General features: G+C 40.6%; 1 protein-coding gene across 9 annotated transcripts in view; it reads left to right on the top strand.

Annotated features, from left to right (window-relative positions):
* The first annotated feature begins 1,888 nt into the window (after window positions 1-1,888).
* gramd2aa (GRAM domain containing 2Aa) overlaps window positions 1,889-16,887 on the top strand; it is a 28,996-nt gene continuing 13,997 nt past the window's right edge. Inside the window, exons 1-2 of one of the 9 annotated variants that reach the window (XM_081605031.1) lie at window positions 1,889-2,282; window positions 11,059-11,163. In XM_081605031.1, coding sequence (XP_081461157.1) covers window positions 2,143-2,282; window positions 11,059-11,163 — 245 coding nt within the window. In that variant the 5' untranslated portion in view covers window positions 1,889-2,142. The other 8 variants (XM_081605033.1, XM_008404681.3, XM_081605038.1 and 5 more) reach the window with 8 other exon arrangements.

Raw genomic sequence — 16,887 nt, 5'->3', positions numbered from 1 at the left:
CTAACTGAATAATTCGTCTCTGGTTTACGGAAGAGTTGGCAAAAAAAAAAAGCTATGAGATGTCCAAGAAGAAACGTAGCAGGACAGCAGAGATGTGGAAGCTGATAAAGATCGAAGCTGAACTTCTTGGCCAAGATGTTGTGTGACAAAGAAAAATAACGCTTCACCGCGACACCCTGAACTTTAAATTCAAAGTAAACGCTCTAAACATAACGCCGGAGAGTAAAGGAATGGGTAACTTCCTTTACTCTCCATTGTTGTGCTTAAAGTCCTTGAAAATGCTTTCATTTCAATTGGGTGTTTCCAAGGTTTGGAAAGAACTAAATGTTTGATTAAAAGCCATGTTATTTATAGTTGAAACCAGATGCCTTTAAACACCTAATAAAAAGACACATGGACATTTTTTTTTGTCTGAAGTTAAATGAGGCTAAATTATTCTTGCTTTAGGTCAATTAAAATGACCAAAATTATTTTACATGATGCAAAAAATTCTGTTATGTTTTAGCTCATATTGAATACTGTGACAAGACATTAAGAGAAATAAATGATATATTGTAATTGTGAATTTAAACCCTTCTTTAGTTCATTGTCTTCATCCCTAAGGTGTGGTGCTGGAAAAGTTTACAAACTTGCCTTGAAAATTACTTGAATGTTACTGAGAGAAAACTGAACCCCATCGACGGGACATCCTGAGCATGTACTGTATTTAAAATAACTCCATTCAACTTGTAATTAGTCTGTTTTTGATTTAAGTCTTTGTTTCCAATCAATACTTAAATGTTACGGCTAACAAGAAGACCGTACTAACAATAAAACAATCTATTTCTATTTTCTTTTAAGTAAATGCTTTAAAGTTATAAAGCCATTATTTTTTTTGGAGGGATTTGATACAATAAAAATCTCATCCCAAGTCATTTATGTCACATATCAAACTGAGATAGAAAATTTACTCAAAGTCAACTTTTTTTTTCTGCAAAGAGCACTTTCCAGTTGACATTTTCCATTTTTAACATGTTTATCACTAAATTTAAAATAATCCCTTTGACTGCAGATGTCGGGGTGTACTGCTGCATGTGGCCACAGGAGGGCAGTGTCTGTAAACAGGCCAGCCGGTCTGAGCTGAATCAAAGTCCAGTTTAAAGCAGCATTTCTATCACGCTGGTCACGACGACATACATCAGGCTGAAGTTTGAGGTTTAAATACTTCAACATCTTTACAAATCCTTTCATAAGTTTTCATCCCAGAAATGCTAATGCATATTAAGTTGTATGTAGATTTTCAAAGTATAAAATCTCCACTATTTCTTTAGTTTTTGCTTCCATGCAGTCAGACTTTGCTTTAATTTGTTCCAGCGGTCTTGAGCAGTCAATCATTTTCTAGACTTTCTGGAGTTTTGCTCTCCAGCAGACGGACCACGTGTGAGGAAGACCATGGAAGGTCATCAGAAACACCTGGACAACGACTGAGTGTCCCCGAAAGACGTAGAAGGAAAATATACTTGGTGATTTAAACAAAGTTTTCTTATTTAAATCGTTTTGAAATGAAACAGTTACATTTTTGAGGGTCTTCAGACTGTCTTTTTTTACTATTTTTGCATAGGAAAAACATCAAAAACCTGTAAAATGTAACGATCTTCTCCCCCAGGATCTCTCAGTTCAGTGTTCAAGCTGTTTCTGCTCCTTCATTTTCAACATTTCTGATATCTGTTGTGACCCAGCTGTCTGCAGCTCCCTCTCTATCACGGCCCTATCTGGGTTTGATGTGGCGTTCACTGGCATGAGGCAGCTTGGGGTATTTTTAACTGCCCCCAATGCCCCTGAAGTGACTTGACTCCGTGCATTAGTATAATGCAACATCGGTGACGGAGAGCGATTACGCCGGGGATGATTTTGTTGAGTGTAAATGGGGGGGGGAATCTGATTATCCTTCCCGCTCTGGCCTCGGCGGAAGGGAGGGTGGAGGAAGAGGAGGAGGAGGAGGAGGGCCTAAAGATACCAATGTGCTGAGCCAATGGCTTTTCCACCACAGAGCAGCTGGCTGGCATCAGGACAGGACAGGCCGCTCACAGGAAGGATACCTGGAGGACACCGGCGCCCGCCAGCTGCTCGTTGGACACCGAGGGCGACTTCCAAGAGGTGTTCATGGGATGCACTATCTACGCGGCCAGCCCTAAGGCTCTGCCTGCCGACGAGGCCCGGGGCCAGGACAGATACTACCAGCTCCCCCACTACAGCCATCCTTATGGTAACTGCAGTCAGAGGATAGCAGCCTGCAGAGCCAGGTCAGTGAACGCAACACAGGAAGTCCACATCGGGCGTAAAACTGAACCAAAGCAGCACGCCGCTGGTGCTCACACTGTGGCATAGATTTGTTTTTGTTTTTATAAGTAAATTAGATGGAAATCTTTTTAAATTGGTGTAAAATGAAAATACAGGTCTAAAAGCAGGTGGTTTCTGCATTTTCTTTTTTTTTTCTGGGAGTCGTGACTGAGAAGCTTTAGAGATAGAAAAACAGTGAGATATGAGCAGAATCAAAGCACTAAAACAGGAACGCACTGAGAGGATATCAGTCTGTCACGTGAGTGTGTCACAGTTTCTTTGACTGTTTCCTCACATGACTTCTATTATCCCTGCAGTTCAAACGTCCATCGGTACAGAGTAGTTGCACATCTAAAGACTAAGAGGAACTGCAGTGAGCTCTGATATGTGAGATGTGTTTTTTTTTTTTGTTTTTTTTTAATATAAAATTTTGATCATTTTTGTCCAGGGCATTTTATTATTAATCCTTTGTTATAACATCGACAGAGCCGGTTTTATGCTAACCCATTAGGAGTAATGCTAGTGGGATGCAACTTTAGCACATGTGCAAACACACAATGAGTATAAGTGGAGGCATCTGGAGGGAAGGCATCATTACCAGTCGAGAACCTTTCAGTCAAAAACAGCGAGGGAATGTCATCAGACCCAGAGGACGACTCGAGTAAAAACAAATTCAGAACTCACAGGTTTCGGTCGCACCAGTTTCGGGGCTGAAAATCAGGAATCGGTTGTTTTTCCGTTTCCTGTTTGTCTTTTCAGGGTCATCAGGGCCTGAAGTTCTTTCTGTATAATTCATAAAACTATTGCAGGTTGTGCAATAGTTTATTTGCAATATGGCCGCTCAAAACTTTACAGGTTTCATTAGCAGTGTTGCAGAGTCACGCATCCGTTAACACTTGCATAATGCGCTATGACACTGCTTTGTGGAAATGACTATGACAAAAAGACATAATTATCATGGCAGCATTTGTTGCTCTAACGTTGGCTTTGTTGAGCTTTAAGTAGGCCCTCACAGAGGTGAAGTCATAGATTCCTGTGGTTTGCACTGTGCTGCTATCAGGAGGAAAATGATTCTCCTTCCAGGCTGCAGGGGATCAGTTACAAAATGACTAACTTTTGAATAATATTTCAAGTTTTGTCACAATAATCTTTAACATGTATCTATTCCCTCATAAAATTCCAATGATTCATGATTGTACCAAAATATTAGATGAAGTCGTTCGTGCTTTAACTGTGCCACTCCTCGTCTGTTTTTAGTTTAGTTTAATCCGTAAGCCAGGGGTCAGCAACCTTTGCAAGCCTGAGAGAAATTTTTACTCCTGGTCCAGCTGAGCGAAATGCCTTTTGTATAGCAGTGGAGTCTTTGCGCAGTGTGTGCAATATATGAGAATAAAAGATAATATTCTTTTTCTGAATTATGACTCCATTAGTACTCATTATCAAATTCACAAGTTTAGAAGTGTAGCTTCAATCGGTTTTTATGAAGGTATTTTACCTTATACCACTCTGTGCAATCCTTAATAAGAGCACTCAGAAAACTTCTTATAGCTATTAAATCAGCTTCATATTGATATTGATGTTTTCTAAATATTTACATATTTCAGATGATTTCTTGGCTTTCTTAGCATTTTCTTCAGTTGTTCAATACTTACTCCTTGTATTCCAGTTCAATAGATACACATGGTATAACTGCTGAGAAAACCCTGCTCATTACTTACTTTACTCACGGTATATAATATGGTATGTGAAAAACATTAAAGAGATTAAAGATGTGCATTTTTTTTTAAGTTAAACTACAGCTCGTTTTACAACCATGGCTGTAAATATGAACACTCCGTATATAAAAAAAAATACATAAAGTTTAGCTATTTATTTCCGCGGAGATAATATTTTCACTTAGCATTTTAGTTACAAATAATAATAATAATAATAATGCAGGTTCTCTGTTTTCGCTGGGCGTCGGTGGGGTAAAAAATAGCCTCAGTTTAATCCCCAGCCCACACTGGGCTGATAGGTAAGTAAGCTCAACCCACCTCCACAGACGGACACACTTGTGAGAGCGACGCAGCTCAGCAGGGCTCGCTCATCTTACTGCTGGTTCTTTATTTACGGTAAGGGAGCTACGGTTTGGGAGGCTTTTTTTTTCCCCCGCGGATAAAACTTATTAAATGATATCTGGAAATGCAACCGAGACCTGAAGAGCTGCGCGGGGCTTCAAGGTGGCAACACAGCGGAAAGAGTCGCCGCACATAGAGAGCTACAGGTAAAAGACTTTTAATCAAGTCGAGCTAGTACGAGTACGGTACGAACTTCCGGTGAGGATTTCAAAATAAAAATTGGCGCCTCTCAATTTGTGTTAGTGTAGAAAAAAAATGCTGAAATGTTTTTCTTTGGACTGAATTATTACGTAATCACTATTGCAATATTATATTCCTATATGATTGCATATAGTATGCATTTATAAGGTTAGTTTATGCATTTTATTTTGAAGGAAAACGCTTTTTTCCGGTTTTTAGCGTAATTTTGCCAACCTTCAACGGTTCTATTATTATTATATAAACTCAAAGACTTGTTCTGGAAAAACTCGCCATAGAAAATGTAGATAAAGTTCAGGAGTGAAATACAAAACCTCACAACACTATTGGGATTTGCTTTGGAATTTAAAAAAAATATCTATATTGATTTTTCATTAAAAGAAAATGCTTATGATATTTAAATAAGAAATATATTCTACTTTCTGTCTTGGGAACTTATACCTTACAGCATAACACCTTATTAAGCAAAAAGATGTCTCTATTTTCCCTAAACTGTTATTTTTGTAACTTCTGTTTATCCTTAAATCCCAGCAAGCTATAAACAGTACTTATTGTGCTCCCGTTAATCTTCAGAAAGGTTAACACTTGGAGCTTTGTGCAGACTTTAACACACCTCTCTCATCAAAGGTTGTTTTGAGGCGCTTGCACAATGGGGAGGTTATTTCAGGAGGCCTCAAGCAGTGCAGATGTCAGAGTCCAAAGGCTGGACCTCTTTTGCACTTTGATGGGCTTTCTGCCTGTAAAATACAAGAACAAATAAAGACGATGCACTGCAATAAGGAAAAGAGAAAATACATAGATATACAGGACGCACAAGGGGAGGGGAAAAAAAACTAAAAGAGAATAATGTTACCAAGAGATCCAGGGTATTTTTTTACCTGAGTTGCAAAAGTGGCAGATATTCATTTCCTGCGTTGCATTTATTTTGGTTTCGTTTGTTTTGTAATCATGCCATTGTTTGTCTAAGTCCGAGAAACCCACTGCAAGCTCGTCATAACAAACATTCCCCCCTGCAATAACAATTACCTGTCTGACATCGTCTGACAGCAAAGGTCGGCTGCGCTGGCGTAGCTGCAATTTGTTTCTATGTAAATACGTCGGATTAAACTGCAGAGAAACGACAGGATGGCACTGTAAACCGATAGTGTCAGTTACTGCTGGTGTGGAAATAGGATGGTGACACAACACCTGTAACTGATTATAATCAAGGACAGACTGTTCTTTTTTTTACATATAAAAAAAAAGAAGTTTTTGGTGGAACCTTTGGTCGTTTTGCATAAAACAACAACGACGTGGCTGCTGAAGGACTGCAGGGAAATGGGGGCAGAACGCGTGCTTCAACCCTCTCACTGACTAACAGCCTCTAACGAGATTACAGTTTATTGGATTGGAGGATGTCTTGTGACAACGCAAAATGTTTCTCCCAAGAGACAAAGAAGGACACGGACGGTCAGATCACAGGGACGTGGGACGTGTCTGGGTTTTTTCTGGTCTGCTCCCTGAGGCATTGCAGCTCTACCTGTGTAGGTGAACATCCACACCGGTCTCAAGTCATTCGCTAACCGTTGTGCTTTCAGTATCGCCATGTCTCCCCCATCAACCTTGAGAAGTCTCCTCTTGCCGTAAAAGTTGGGGGTGTGGAGGGAAAGACAAAATTGCTCAGCCTGTCAATTTAGGTGGGAACGTTTGCAGTTGTTTGTTTCTGGAGCATCATTGGATGGCGTCAGAGTAAACGAGGCTTAGTCGAATTGAAACACTTTTAAAACCGTACATCCTTCCTCCTTCAGCGGTTATTCGCTACTTTGGTTTGGTCGACTGCAGAAAATCAACAGCGTTTAAGTTTATTGTTGTAATTTGATGCTGCATGAAAACTTTTGCATGTGTGGATGCTGCTGCTGTTTATGTGTTTATTAGTTATTGTTTCAACTCATGTTTAAGGAGCTCATTGGAGAACATCATCAAAGGCTGCCTTTGTGGCGGTTCATTTCGCCGGTCTTGGGTTTTTCTTGTCTCTAGACGCGTTTGCAAGAATTCCTAAGAGGTAACTTGCTTGAGCTCACTTCTCTTTTCATCTCGGCGTTGAGCATGTTCAGTGCTCTCTCTGCACATTTCCTTTAATTTGCCCTGCTCTTTTCAATATGAGCTGGAGACTTTGCATGAGAAAACGTTCCAAATTAATTGGAAGTTACTGATGATCACAGAGTTTGTTTGTGTCTTAATCAAGCTAAGTCTTACTTTCCCCAGATAAATGTTGATTTAAATGTCTCTGTGTCCTGACAACTTGGCAACTGAAGACACTGACACTGTGCAGGACTTTTTGTTTTGTTTAGTTGGGGGGTTTTTTTTAGGCCCAACACATTGATTTATCCGTGCACTTGTCTGGTCTCTTAAATTTCAAACACACATTGTAGGAAACAAAGACTGGAATACAAATTAGTCAAAGCCCAGAGAAAAACACCTCCAGACTTATGAATCCACTTTAAGAGAGGATACAAAAGTCTGGCTCCCTGAGGATATGTCTTTGTTGTGGTTTTTAAAATGTGTGCAGTTTTGTTTCTTGAACAGCCTCCATTAGTTAAAAAAGAACACGTACAGATCTTTAACTATGCCTGGACTTCAGGTGATGTCGCATGAGCCTGATGAGATCAGCTGCTTCAGTTCCACCTCCAGGTAAAATGTGGCTCCTCATGTTTGTCGTGTTTCAGAGCATTCCCTTTCAGTGCTGCACAGTCAGTCACATTTCCCTTTGGTGCAGAACTTGTTGGGAGCGGTTCACGTGACCTTATGTTTTCCAGGTGCCACGCTGAGACAATCAAGTTTTGACGTTTGCTATCTGACGCCATTACTACATTTCGATGCATAGAAAACCAGATTTTATCCCCCCTCACCCCACCACACTGCCACCTTCAAAACCTCCTTGCCCCAGGCTACTGCCCCAGTGTAAGTCCTTGTTTAAGTCCGACCATGACCAATACAGTTCAGCATTAAAAAGCATCTCATTTGTGTGGTAAAGAGTTGATATCAGGACATCTTTTTAACCAAACAGCAAATTTTAAGTCCCCACTTTACCTTCAAGTCAAGCCCTGAATCCTTTAAACTTAGATTAAAAGTGGAATGACCCTGCAGTTCCCAGCCTTATCTATTACAAAAAGCTTCTTTTTTTTTTTTTTATGTCCCATTTAATCCTCCTCGATCCCACATAAGCAGTCAGCTCTACTTCCAAGCATCAGAAAGCCATTGTTGTTTGAACAGGTCAGCGGCTGACGTAAAGCTTCTGGCCAATTAGAGATAATACTCTGGAAACTCCACGCTGGTTGCCTGTTTCCATCAGCACCTGTAATTACACAGGAGCAGGTGGTAGCGACTTCCCCGCTGCCCCCAGAGGACGGCACAGAGGCGACGTGTTTGCATCCATGTTAGAAAGGCAGAAAAAAACAGGGATGTGAAGGAAATAATGGGCTTCAGAAAAACCACAGTGATGACCATGGAGCAGGACCCTTAAAAACGTCAATATGCAGCAAATCTGAGCGCTAAATTTAATGTTCAGAGCATGCAATGTTAAGGAAGTACATCCACACTCTTTCTGATATGTCAACTGATTGTAGTGGTTCTGATTGATCCATTCGATAAGTTTTAAGTTTAGACGTTTTGATGTTGCCGGTGTCATGGTTAGAGAAACGAGGATCGCCTGAGTGGAACCGGTGTGCGTGTCGGTTGATTGAAGATGCAGTCAAAAAAAACTTCAGCACATTGGACGTCACATGCAGTTTGGTTGAATCCGTAATTAACAGGTTAGAGGAGTGTAGTTCTTATCTAAATCTGCCAGGAGCTCTCTGAGTGATTTGGCAGGAAGAGGACTGGAGAGGAAGGGTGTTGAGACACCTGCAGCCACGGGGAAGGAGCTTAACGCTGCAGAGAGTTCGCCGGGTCCTTCAGCGATCAGAGTTAATGGTGGAGTGGCAACAAAAAGCTTAGATTTAATCTTAATCTTGCCTGGAGTTTATCTAAAGACATGCGGGAGACTCCGAGAGGAGCGTTCTGTGGTCTGATGATGAGACGAAATGATTTTCCAAAATGACATGCTACACACCTTGGAAAAAAATAAAAAATAAAAACAGCATTTAAATCAGCAATCAGTGATGTTAGCAAGTAAATGTATCGGTTTTAAGAGTTTTGTAGTAACTTCATTGGCGTAATAGCCATGTTTTTTGGTTTGTTCATAAAAATTACAGCATGGTTGTCAAGTTGTCAGCTTGTTATGTAATTATATACTGATGACGGGTTTTTCATATGATGACGTTGTCAGGATAGTCAGCAGTTCTCTACATGTATGAAATTATATACATTTATTTCAGGTAAACACATCCTGTCGCATCACAAATATAATATTTTTACATGGGTAGTAGTTCAACACAAAGTAGTGCTTAATTGTGAAAGTCAAAACAAAATGTATGTTTTTCGACGAATAAAGATCTAAAAAGTGTGGCATGCATTTGCATTCAGCACTTTTTAAAGTCACTTTTTGAACATGTAAAGATGACATCTTTGTCTATTCCTCTTAATTTCTCAAGGCCTTTCAGACTGGATGGAGAGAAACAGTGAACATCAAATCCAGACCTTAGCACAATTTCTCAATTAGGCTCAGGTCTAAGCTTGGACTGGGCCATTATAACACACCAACACATCTCCATCCAAACCATCCCAGTTTTATTATTATTGCTTATTTTCCCAACATCTAACCTCTTTTTGCCAATCTTCCAAAAAAGCTAAATCTATGGAGTTCACAACTAGCAGCTGATTCTCCCACATGAGCTATGAATCTCTGCAGCTCCTCCAAAGTTACTGAAAGCCTCTTGGCTGCTTCTCTGATAAAAGCTTTTCTCAGTCTTTGAGTTTTTGCTCCTCTTTATTATAAGTTGTAGGTTTAAAGAGAGCTCTGTGCGACGTTTCTGAACCAGAGGTACTGTTTTATAAGCCAACTCTGATTTAAACTTTGACGCAATTTTATCCTTGGGGGAAAAAAAGTGATGCTGTTTGTTTACTGATGTTCTCTAACCCATATCATAGACCTTCATAAAGCATCTGTATTGATATTGTGATTAAATATTACACACATCAGCTCCATTTCCTAATTAGATGCTGGGAGTTTACTTAGTTGGGAGGACGTATGCACACCACACTTTTCAGAGGTTTGTTTTTATAAAAAATATAAAAAATAAATAATAATACTAATAAAATGTATTTTGTACCACTTCATAAGTACACGTTGCATTGTGTTGGACTGTCACATAACATTTTAGTAAAATACCCTGAGGTTTCTGCTTTTAATGTGAAAAACTGTGGGAAAAGTTTACATATCTAAATTTTTGCTAGGAACCATCGTCCAACGTAAGTGGAAAATATTTTCCTAAAAGAGACAACCTCAAATTAAAGTGCTTTCACATTTAAATCTTCCCTGTCGTGTTGAACTATCGAAGATCAAGTTACTGATGGCTGACGGTAGAGCTAAAACGTTTCTGTAGAAGTGCGGCGGCCAGGCGGCAGCGCCAGCAGGTGTCCACTTGAGGACGCTGGCCATAAGAATCCTCGACGACCTCGCAGAGGACGGAGACTTGGAGACAAAACCGGTTCCTGGCGTCTGTTTTGAACCGTTGCGCAAACCAGCGTCAGCGAGGCCTTGAACTGACCTGAGCAACAAAGTCCGTCACACCGAACACAAAGCTGGAAAAAAAAACTGCTTTTATTTCAAACCTCCTCCTTTTAGATTCAGTTGATTATTAGCAACCGACTCATGGGTAACTTTAACTTTAAAATAATTTTAAATAAAAAACACACTACCATTGGAGATTCTTCTTGCGTTACCGTTATGTTCTCCCGCTTTTGTAACACGCTGAGGTTGCACTTGGAGACGTCTAAAGCATGTGTTTTTCAGGCGCCAGAGGGGGGAGGAAGGGGTGGCACATCAGGTCAGCCATCTGCACAGTCTCCAACTAAGGTGCTCTACTTTTTCTGCATGAGACATCTGGGTGCAAGTACACACTGACCTATTTACCAAAAGCACCAGAACACAATTTTATTCTGCCAAGTGGGCATTTTTCTTCTCTCCTTTTTTTTTTTTTAAATGTACTACAAACAAGCCGAATCCAACTGGAAACATTGCATCACTGCGATAAGACAGAGTCCGCTTGTTTTGACCCAGAAACCGTTCGGGGAATCTCTCTCTCTCTCTGTCTCTCTTTCTCTCTTTCTCTCTCTCTCTCTCTGTCTCTCTTTCTCTCTTTCTCTCTCTCTCTCTCTCTCTCTCTCTCTCTCTCTCTCTCTCTCTCTCTCTCTGTCTCTCTCTGTTTGAAGCCAAACGTGGGGATCGAGCAGGGGAGACGTGCCTGCTGTTAACGCTGAGTTGTGTGTGTGTTTGTGTGTCCAGGGCCAGGAGCATGACCGAGCAGCAGGAGCAGGGCGAAGTAACAGGCCTCCTCTCCACACACGACCTGGACCCCTCCAAAGACGAAGACACACACGGCCACTTCAGGCAAATGTCACGCAGCTCTTTGCAACTTTCACTGCTTTGACATGTTTTTGGGTTTTTTTTGTTTTGTTTTTTTTCCCCCTCTCTCTCCCTACACAAACCATCTGCATCCTGTGGGATGATCGTGGGTTCCAGCCCTGCGAGATTTATTTTCACAGCCTCATTTTGTTCTGTATTTGATGTGAAACAATGGTCAAGCTCACACACACGTTCTCACACAGAAATTTACAGGGAGTCTGTTTATGTTCCCCTTCGAGGTCCTCGCAAAAGACACTCTGCTTTGATAACAATAAGTTATAATGACAGAAATATAAAGTGTCTTAATCTGTCGCGACGTTTTGCAACAGGCCGACAAACAAAATGTTTGTCTGTTACGTAAGGAGGATTGGAGGCGGGAGCAGATTAATCTGGAATCTGTTCTGGGATGAGGTTTGGCTCTGAAGCGCGGTGTGTTGGTAAACTCTGTGAATGAGAGGGAGTTTAACACTCCGTGCACACGTCAGGTCTGATCTTGTAGGACTCGGTGAGCAGAGCGCCGCTCTCATTTCTTCTATGTTTTGAGTAGAAGTTTGTGGCATTACACAGAAACCGACCTGCTGTGTTTTTTTTTTTTTTTTTTAACGTTGGTAGCCGTACACCATACGAGTCAAACGTTCCCAGAGCTTACAGAATATTTTCTGAAATTTGCAGATTTCTTTTCAGAGTTTACTCTTCTATCGATCCACAGGCACTGGACTGTACACAAAGCCACTTGTTAACTGTGACTTTCAGGGGCTTAGAGATGGGGTTTTTTCCCATAAATTACATGGAACTGATTGGGCGATATATTATGAGGTGACTTGTCATCAGCTCCTCAGGCCCAGAACTGGAGAAATGGACAGTTTTCCTGTAACGTTAGCTTGTTTCTCTGTTGTCAGGATATAGTGACATTTTTAACAAATGTGCTAAAAAAATGAAACATTTTTATGAAAGTTACATATTACAGTTAGCTTTGTAACATTCTCAGAACTAACTATGACAAGGTGACTTGTACCCTAGGACTTTCCAGACTTATGAGATTACTGTCTATCATTTTCAGGGTGCTTCCTGGAAGTTATGGGTCGCATTCTGGAGCTTTCGGGTTTGTAAACTGGATCACATGGATAAACTGAAAGTGTCGACATCTATCTGTATTATGGGACAACTTGTAAGGGTGGAGCTTAACATCTTTGCAGGAGGTTGGTCGAAAAGAGAAACAAAATAGTACAACAGTGTACTATTTTGTTTCTCTTTTCGACCAACGCGTTAAAGTAAAGTCAAAATTAGTGACGTTTTTTAAAAAAAATAATTATACAGTCACCAAGAAAATACCTCAGCTACATTGTTTAAAAAAATAACATGGGACCTGATTCATCTGTTTTCATACTTGCCGAGAACTTTATCCAGATTCCTGAAAGTGTGCTTGAGGTTCTAGAATGTTCTGACCGGTTTTTACAAGCCGCCACAAAACACAGATCCTTAAAAATATGTTGATGATTTAGTAATGGATTCTATAAAATAAAATAAAAAATAAAAAAAGTGATTTCTGGAGATGTAATCTTTCTAGTTCTGGGTACCAACCTGTAAGTCCAAGGAGAAAGAAGATATGTTTTAGGAACCACTACTGTTTCTTTTTAAAGATATTTTATTCTTTGTTATGAACTCTGGCCGAGCTGCTGCGAGTTTCTGTAGATATTCATGGGCTCCAGGCAGATGACCTGATTTTAAAGAACAGGGGTTTTAAAAAGATTACACAGCAAATATTCCCACAAGCCGGCCTGCAAAGGAAAAGATCATAACTCACAAAAAAAAACACAAAACAAAACGAAACATTCACTTGCAATAGTACTTTAATCTGAGTATATTCTAATGACCTGGATAAACTTGTAAAGCACCATCATACTGCTGCATTTACAGTTACAGTCAGGAACTCGCACCAAAACAATTATTAATAATCCCAGAGACTTTCTCTTATTTTCAGTTTCAGTATGAAACTAGAGACATTCATTTTGGGATTCTTTCATACCAAAACTAGAGATAAGTATGATTAATAGTGTTTTTTGTGTTTTCTTTTAACTACTGAGTAACAAACTTCAAAACCTTGAGTTTCAATCCAGACTCTAAAGACATATCCTCTAAAGGCCCGGCGTTCAAAACTTCAACGTTTACAGCCAACTGCTCCGGCCACCAGTGGGAGGTGTTCACTTTCTAATTTTGGATTTAATTTGGGATTCTTTGAGCTTGTAATTAGCTTCACCATTCTGCCTCGCAGCCAAGGGCACAGTGATCCTTGGACGAAAGGCGCACGCGTGTGCACGCAAACGCACGTGCAGCACGCAACACGTCGCTTTGTTCTCCGGGGAACGACTGCTGAGTCGCGTTTTAGCTTCTATTTTCAAAACCTTCTGCTTTGGAGAAGAAGAAAACATGAGAGATTAAAGAGAGCTGTTGTGTGAGCCTAGTATCATATCTATGGGATTAAATTTATAGTGTAAATTCACTATCCTCAAAGGATGTTGGGCGTTCTTATTTTACTATTTATTTTATTATTTTTTTTATTTCTTTGCATATCTGCATCATGACCTCCTTTCTGCTGGAACAAAAACTCCTACAGCTCCGCACCGTCAGCGTTCAGTCACCTGTACTGGCCGCTGATGAAAAGCTGGATCTCGCGATAGAAAGAAAGAGACAGATGGAGTGGAGAGAGCCGGTTGGTCCCCGCGGGGCCGCCGGTGGTTTTTAATAATCACTCTCTCCTCTCCACCTGGGAGTGCAGATCCGCCGCCTTGCCGCCTATTTATAGGAGGAAGCCGGCGAGCAGGAAGAGCAACACACATACGCTATTGTTCATAGCACGGTCACAAGATGAAGAGATGTGTTTTCCAGGAAGGGGGATTTTTTTTTTTTTTCCAATTCTTTTTCTGGGTCAAGCTACGTAAAATAATTAAACGTTGAGGAGGTTAAGGGGGGTAGTTTTTAATTCCTTTCGTGACCTGACTAACTCCGGTGTTAGCTTGATTTGATTACTTTAAGCTCGTGTTGGCGTTTGAACCGAATAAGTCCGACCCGTCTGGTCCTAAGAGGCTCTAAAACCATTTAAATCTAATGTAAAGTGTTCCGTAACACACAACAGATTCAACACTGTCAAGCTCTGTGTTAAACCCCCCAGGAACTTCCACAGTCCTCTTTAGCAATGACAAGTTAATTTAGTTATTTCCTGTGTGACACACGGTCACACACATCACTGTGGAGGAACTTGTTCAAAACGTTGCGGTTCTCCTGTGGTCGTGCAGCAGCCTCTCAAGCAGGCCAGCCTGAGTTTCATCTCTCAGACAGACACACACTGTGAATCTACAACGCGTTGGCATACAGAGAACTTCATGGGGGATGTGTGTGGCTACAAAGCAAGTCTGAATCATCACCACTCCACCACCGTGCTTGGCAAAATATCTGCCATGCTGCTCACCGGTCCAAAAGATGTTGTCTGTGCACTGCTGCAAACCTAAAACATGGTGGAATATTCTTTGTAGAGAAAGGGTGTTTCTCCTCGCAGGCCTTAACAAGACGCACTTCTTCAGTGTTTTTCTTATTCCTCTTTAATCTCTTGGGTTTGTTCCTCTGGGCATCTGAGCTCTGCTCCTGATCTCTACTCCTGGTAGAAAATATTTTTCCACTTGTGAGCAACATTTCTGGCATTAGAATGATGGGAAGTTGTTTGGACGTGGTCAGTCCGCTTTAATGATCCTTCAGTCCTTTTGCCTAGAAAATCCAGTTTGTTTGAGGAGATGTGAATGATAATCGAACTCTGATATGGGCTAAAAAAGCTAACTCTGGTCCTTCTATGAACCTAGGTCTCTGTTTGGTTGAAGTGAACTCTGGTGCGGTTTGAATGTGAAAACCAAGCAGACTGGAGACCACTCTAAAAGCAGGAAGTGGACTACAATGCAGGGTATTCTGGGTAAATACAACCAAAACAAACGTTTGTGTCTAGCACTAGTGGGGTAAATGGTTCCTTTAACAGAGAGAAATCCTACAACCGACGCTACTCCATTTTTGTTTACATTTTGTAAAGAAGGAAGTCGTGCTCAAGTCTTCTTCAGAAGTTTTTTTATTTTTGTTGTTTCTGTCCGTTGTTTTTGGTGCAGCGCCCCCACGGGCGAGGAGGGGAACAAGTGTTTCAGTTTGTTTGGATCGTGTGAAAGTGAACCGCGCCAGCTGAAAATGGACCAAATGTTGCAATTTTGGTCCCCAATCAAACGGAGTCCACCAGAAACGGTGTGAAAACGCCCTCAGATTATACATGACATCTTTCTGTGTCGTCATTGTTTGCCAGAACGCCTTGCTTTGAATGACGTGCATATTTTAATGCACGTTGCATTTTGCTGCACGCTCTTTGAAAGCAATCAGTCCCCACTCTCCTGCACCCAGCCAGAGTTTTCACTGTGACAAAGAGCTGCATGGAAAGAAACATCAGAGCCAGACACAGTTGTTTCAGGTCAGAGGTCATCCTATCCTGTTACAGAGCAGGCTATCAGAGCAAGGACACTGACTGACAGAGCTGTTGCATTGAGAGGACGACGAGGCTTTGCATAATGGCAGCTGGCACATCAGAAACGCTGTTCAAGGTTGAAGACAGATAGACCGCTGTTTCATAAGGACATTTTCTAAAGAATCACAGGACATATTTTTAGATTTCAGAATAATATGTGGGGTTTTTTTCACAAGTAATTAACATCTATATCACAGTTTAGAGCTAGAAAGACATTAGCCATGGATGTGAGCTACCCAGGAACTTTACTTTCCCCTCATACCTTTCTAATAGTAGACAGTAACATTTATTATATACAGTGCCGGCCCAAGGCATATGCAAGGTAAGCGACTGCTTAGGGCCCCCACACCACCAGGAGGCCACCAAGAGCAATAAACTAGCATGATAGAAAATATATGTATTTAAAATAACACGGAATAATGCAAACTAAATTTTATAACTATATTTTTTTATAGATAGTAATGATTAATCTAATTTTGTTGTTAGTGTTCGGAAAACATAAGATGTTAAATTTTGTGTTTATTAGTTGATGTTACTTTCAAATAGTTAAAATAAAATGGTACACTTTAATACCGCTCTGCATTTTAAAATCCAAATTATATTTTTTTGTTTGTTACTCCTGTAAGGTTGAAATCAATAGTCATAATAGTTCTGGTATAATGTATGCTAATTACAAATTATGCTAATGATACCAGGTATGTTACACGCATAGTGTAGTTTAGGAATTATAAATCATCTGGTGTTGGCATGTTGGCATGGGGGCCCCTCAAGAAAAAGCTGCTTAGGGCCCCAGAAAGGCTTGAAGGGCCCTGATTATATATTTATCTGCTCTCTTTCAAACTCCTGAATACATATGTAATATATTGTCACCTTCCTATGATAATAACCAGTCAGATTGTTTTTACCTAAATCATCTTTAGGAAAGAAAGAGGTGGTTATTTATTTATTTTAGTTTTATTGTGGCAAAAAATGACTTTGGTCATTATTATAGGAAGGAGACAACATAATATTTAGCTTTTAATTAGGTCTTGTGAGTTGTGAGTTCAGTTCCAGCGCCTTCCCCCGCCACATGTCGTCTCGCCTCTGGGCAAGGCGCTTCACTCCGGCTGGCCCTGCGTATCAATGTGTGACTGCATGTGTTTGTAAGTGCAGTCGGATGG

Source organism: Poecilia reticulata, chromosome 3, assembly GCF_904066995.2.
Source record: "Poecilia reticulata chromosome 3, P_reticulata-male-v2, whole genome shotgun sequence".
NCBI lineage: Eukaryota > Metazoa > Chordata > Actinopteri > Cyprinodontiformes > Poeciliidae > Poecilia > Poecilia reticulata.
Note: the sequence above shows the minus strand (reverse complement) of the source record. Positions and strands in the feature narration are given on the sequence as shown.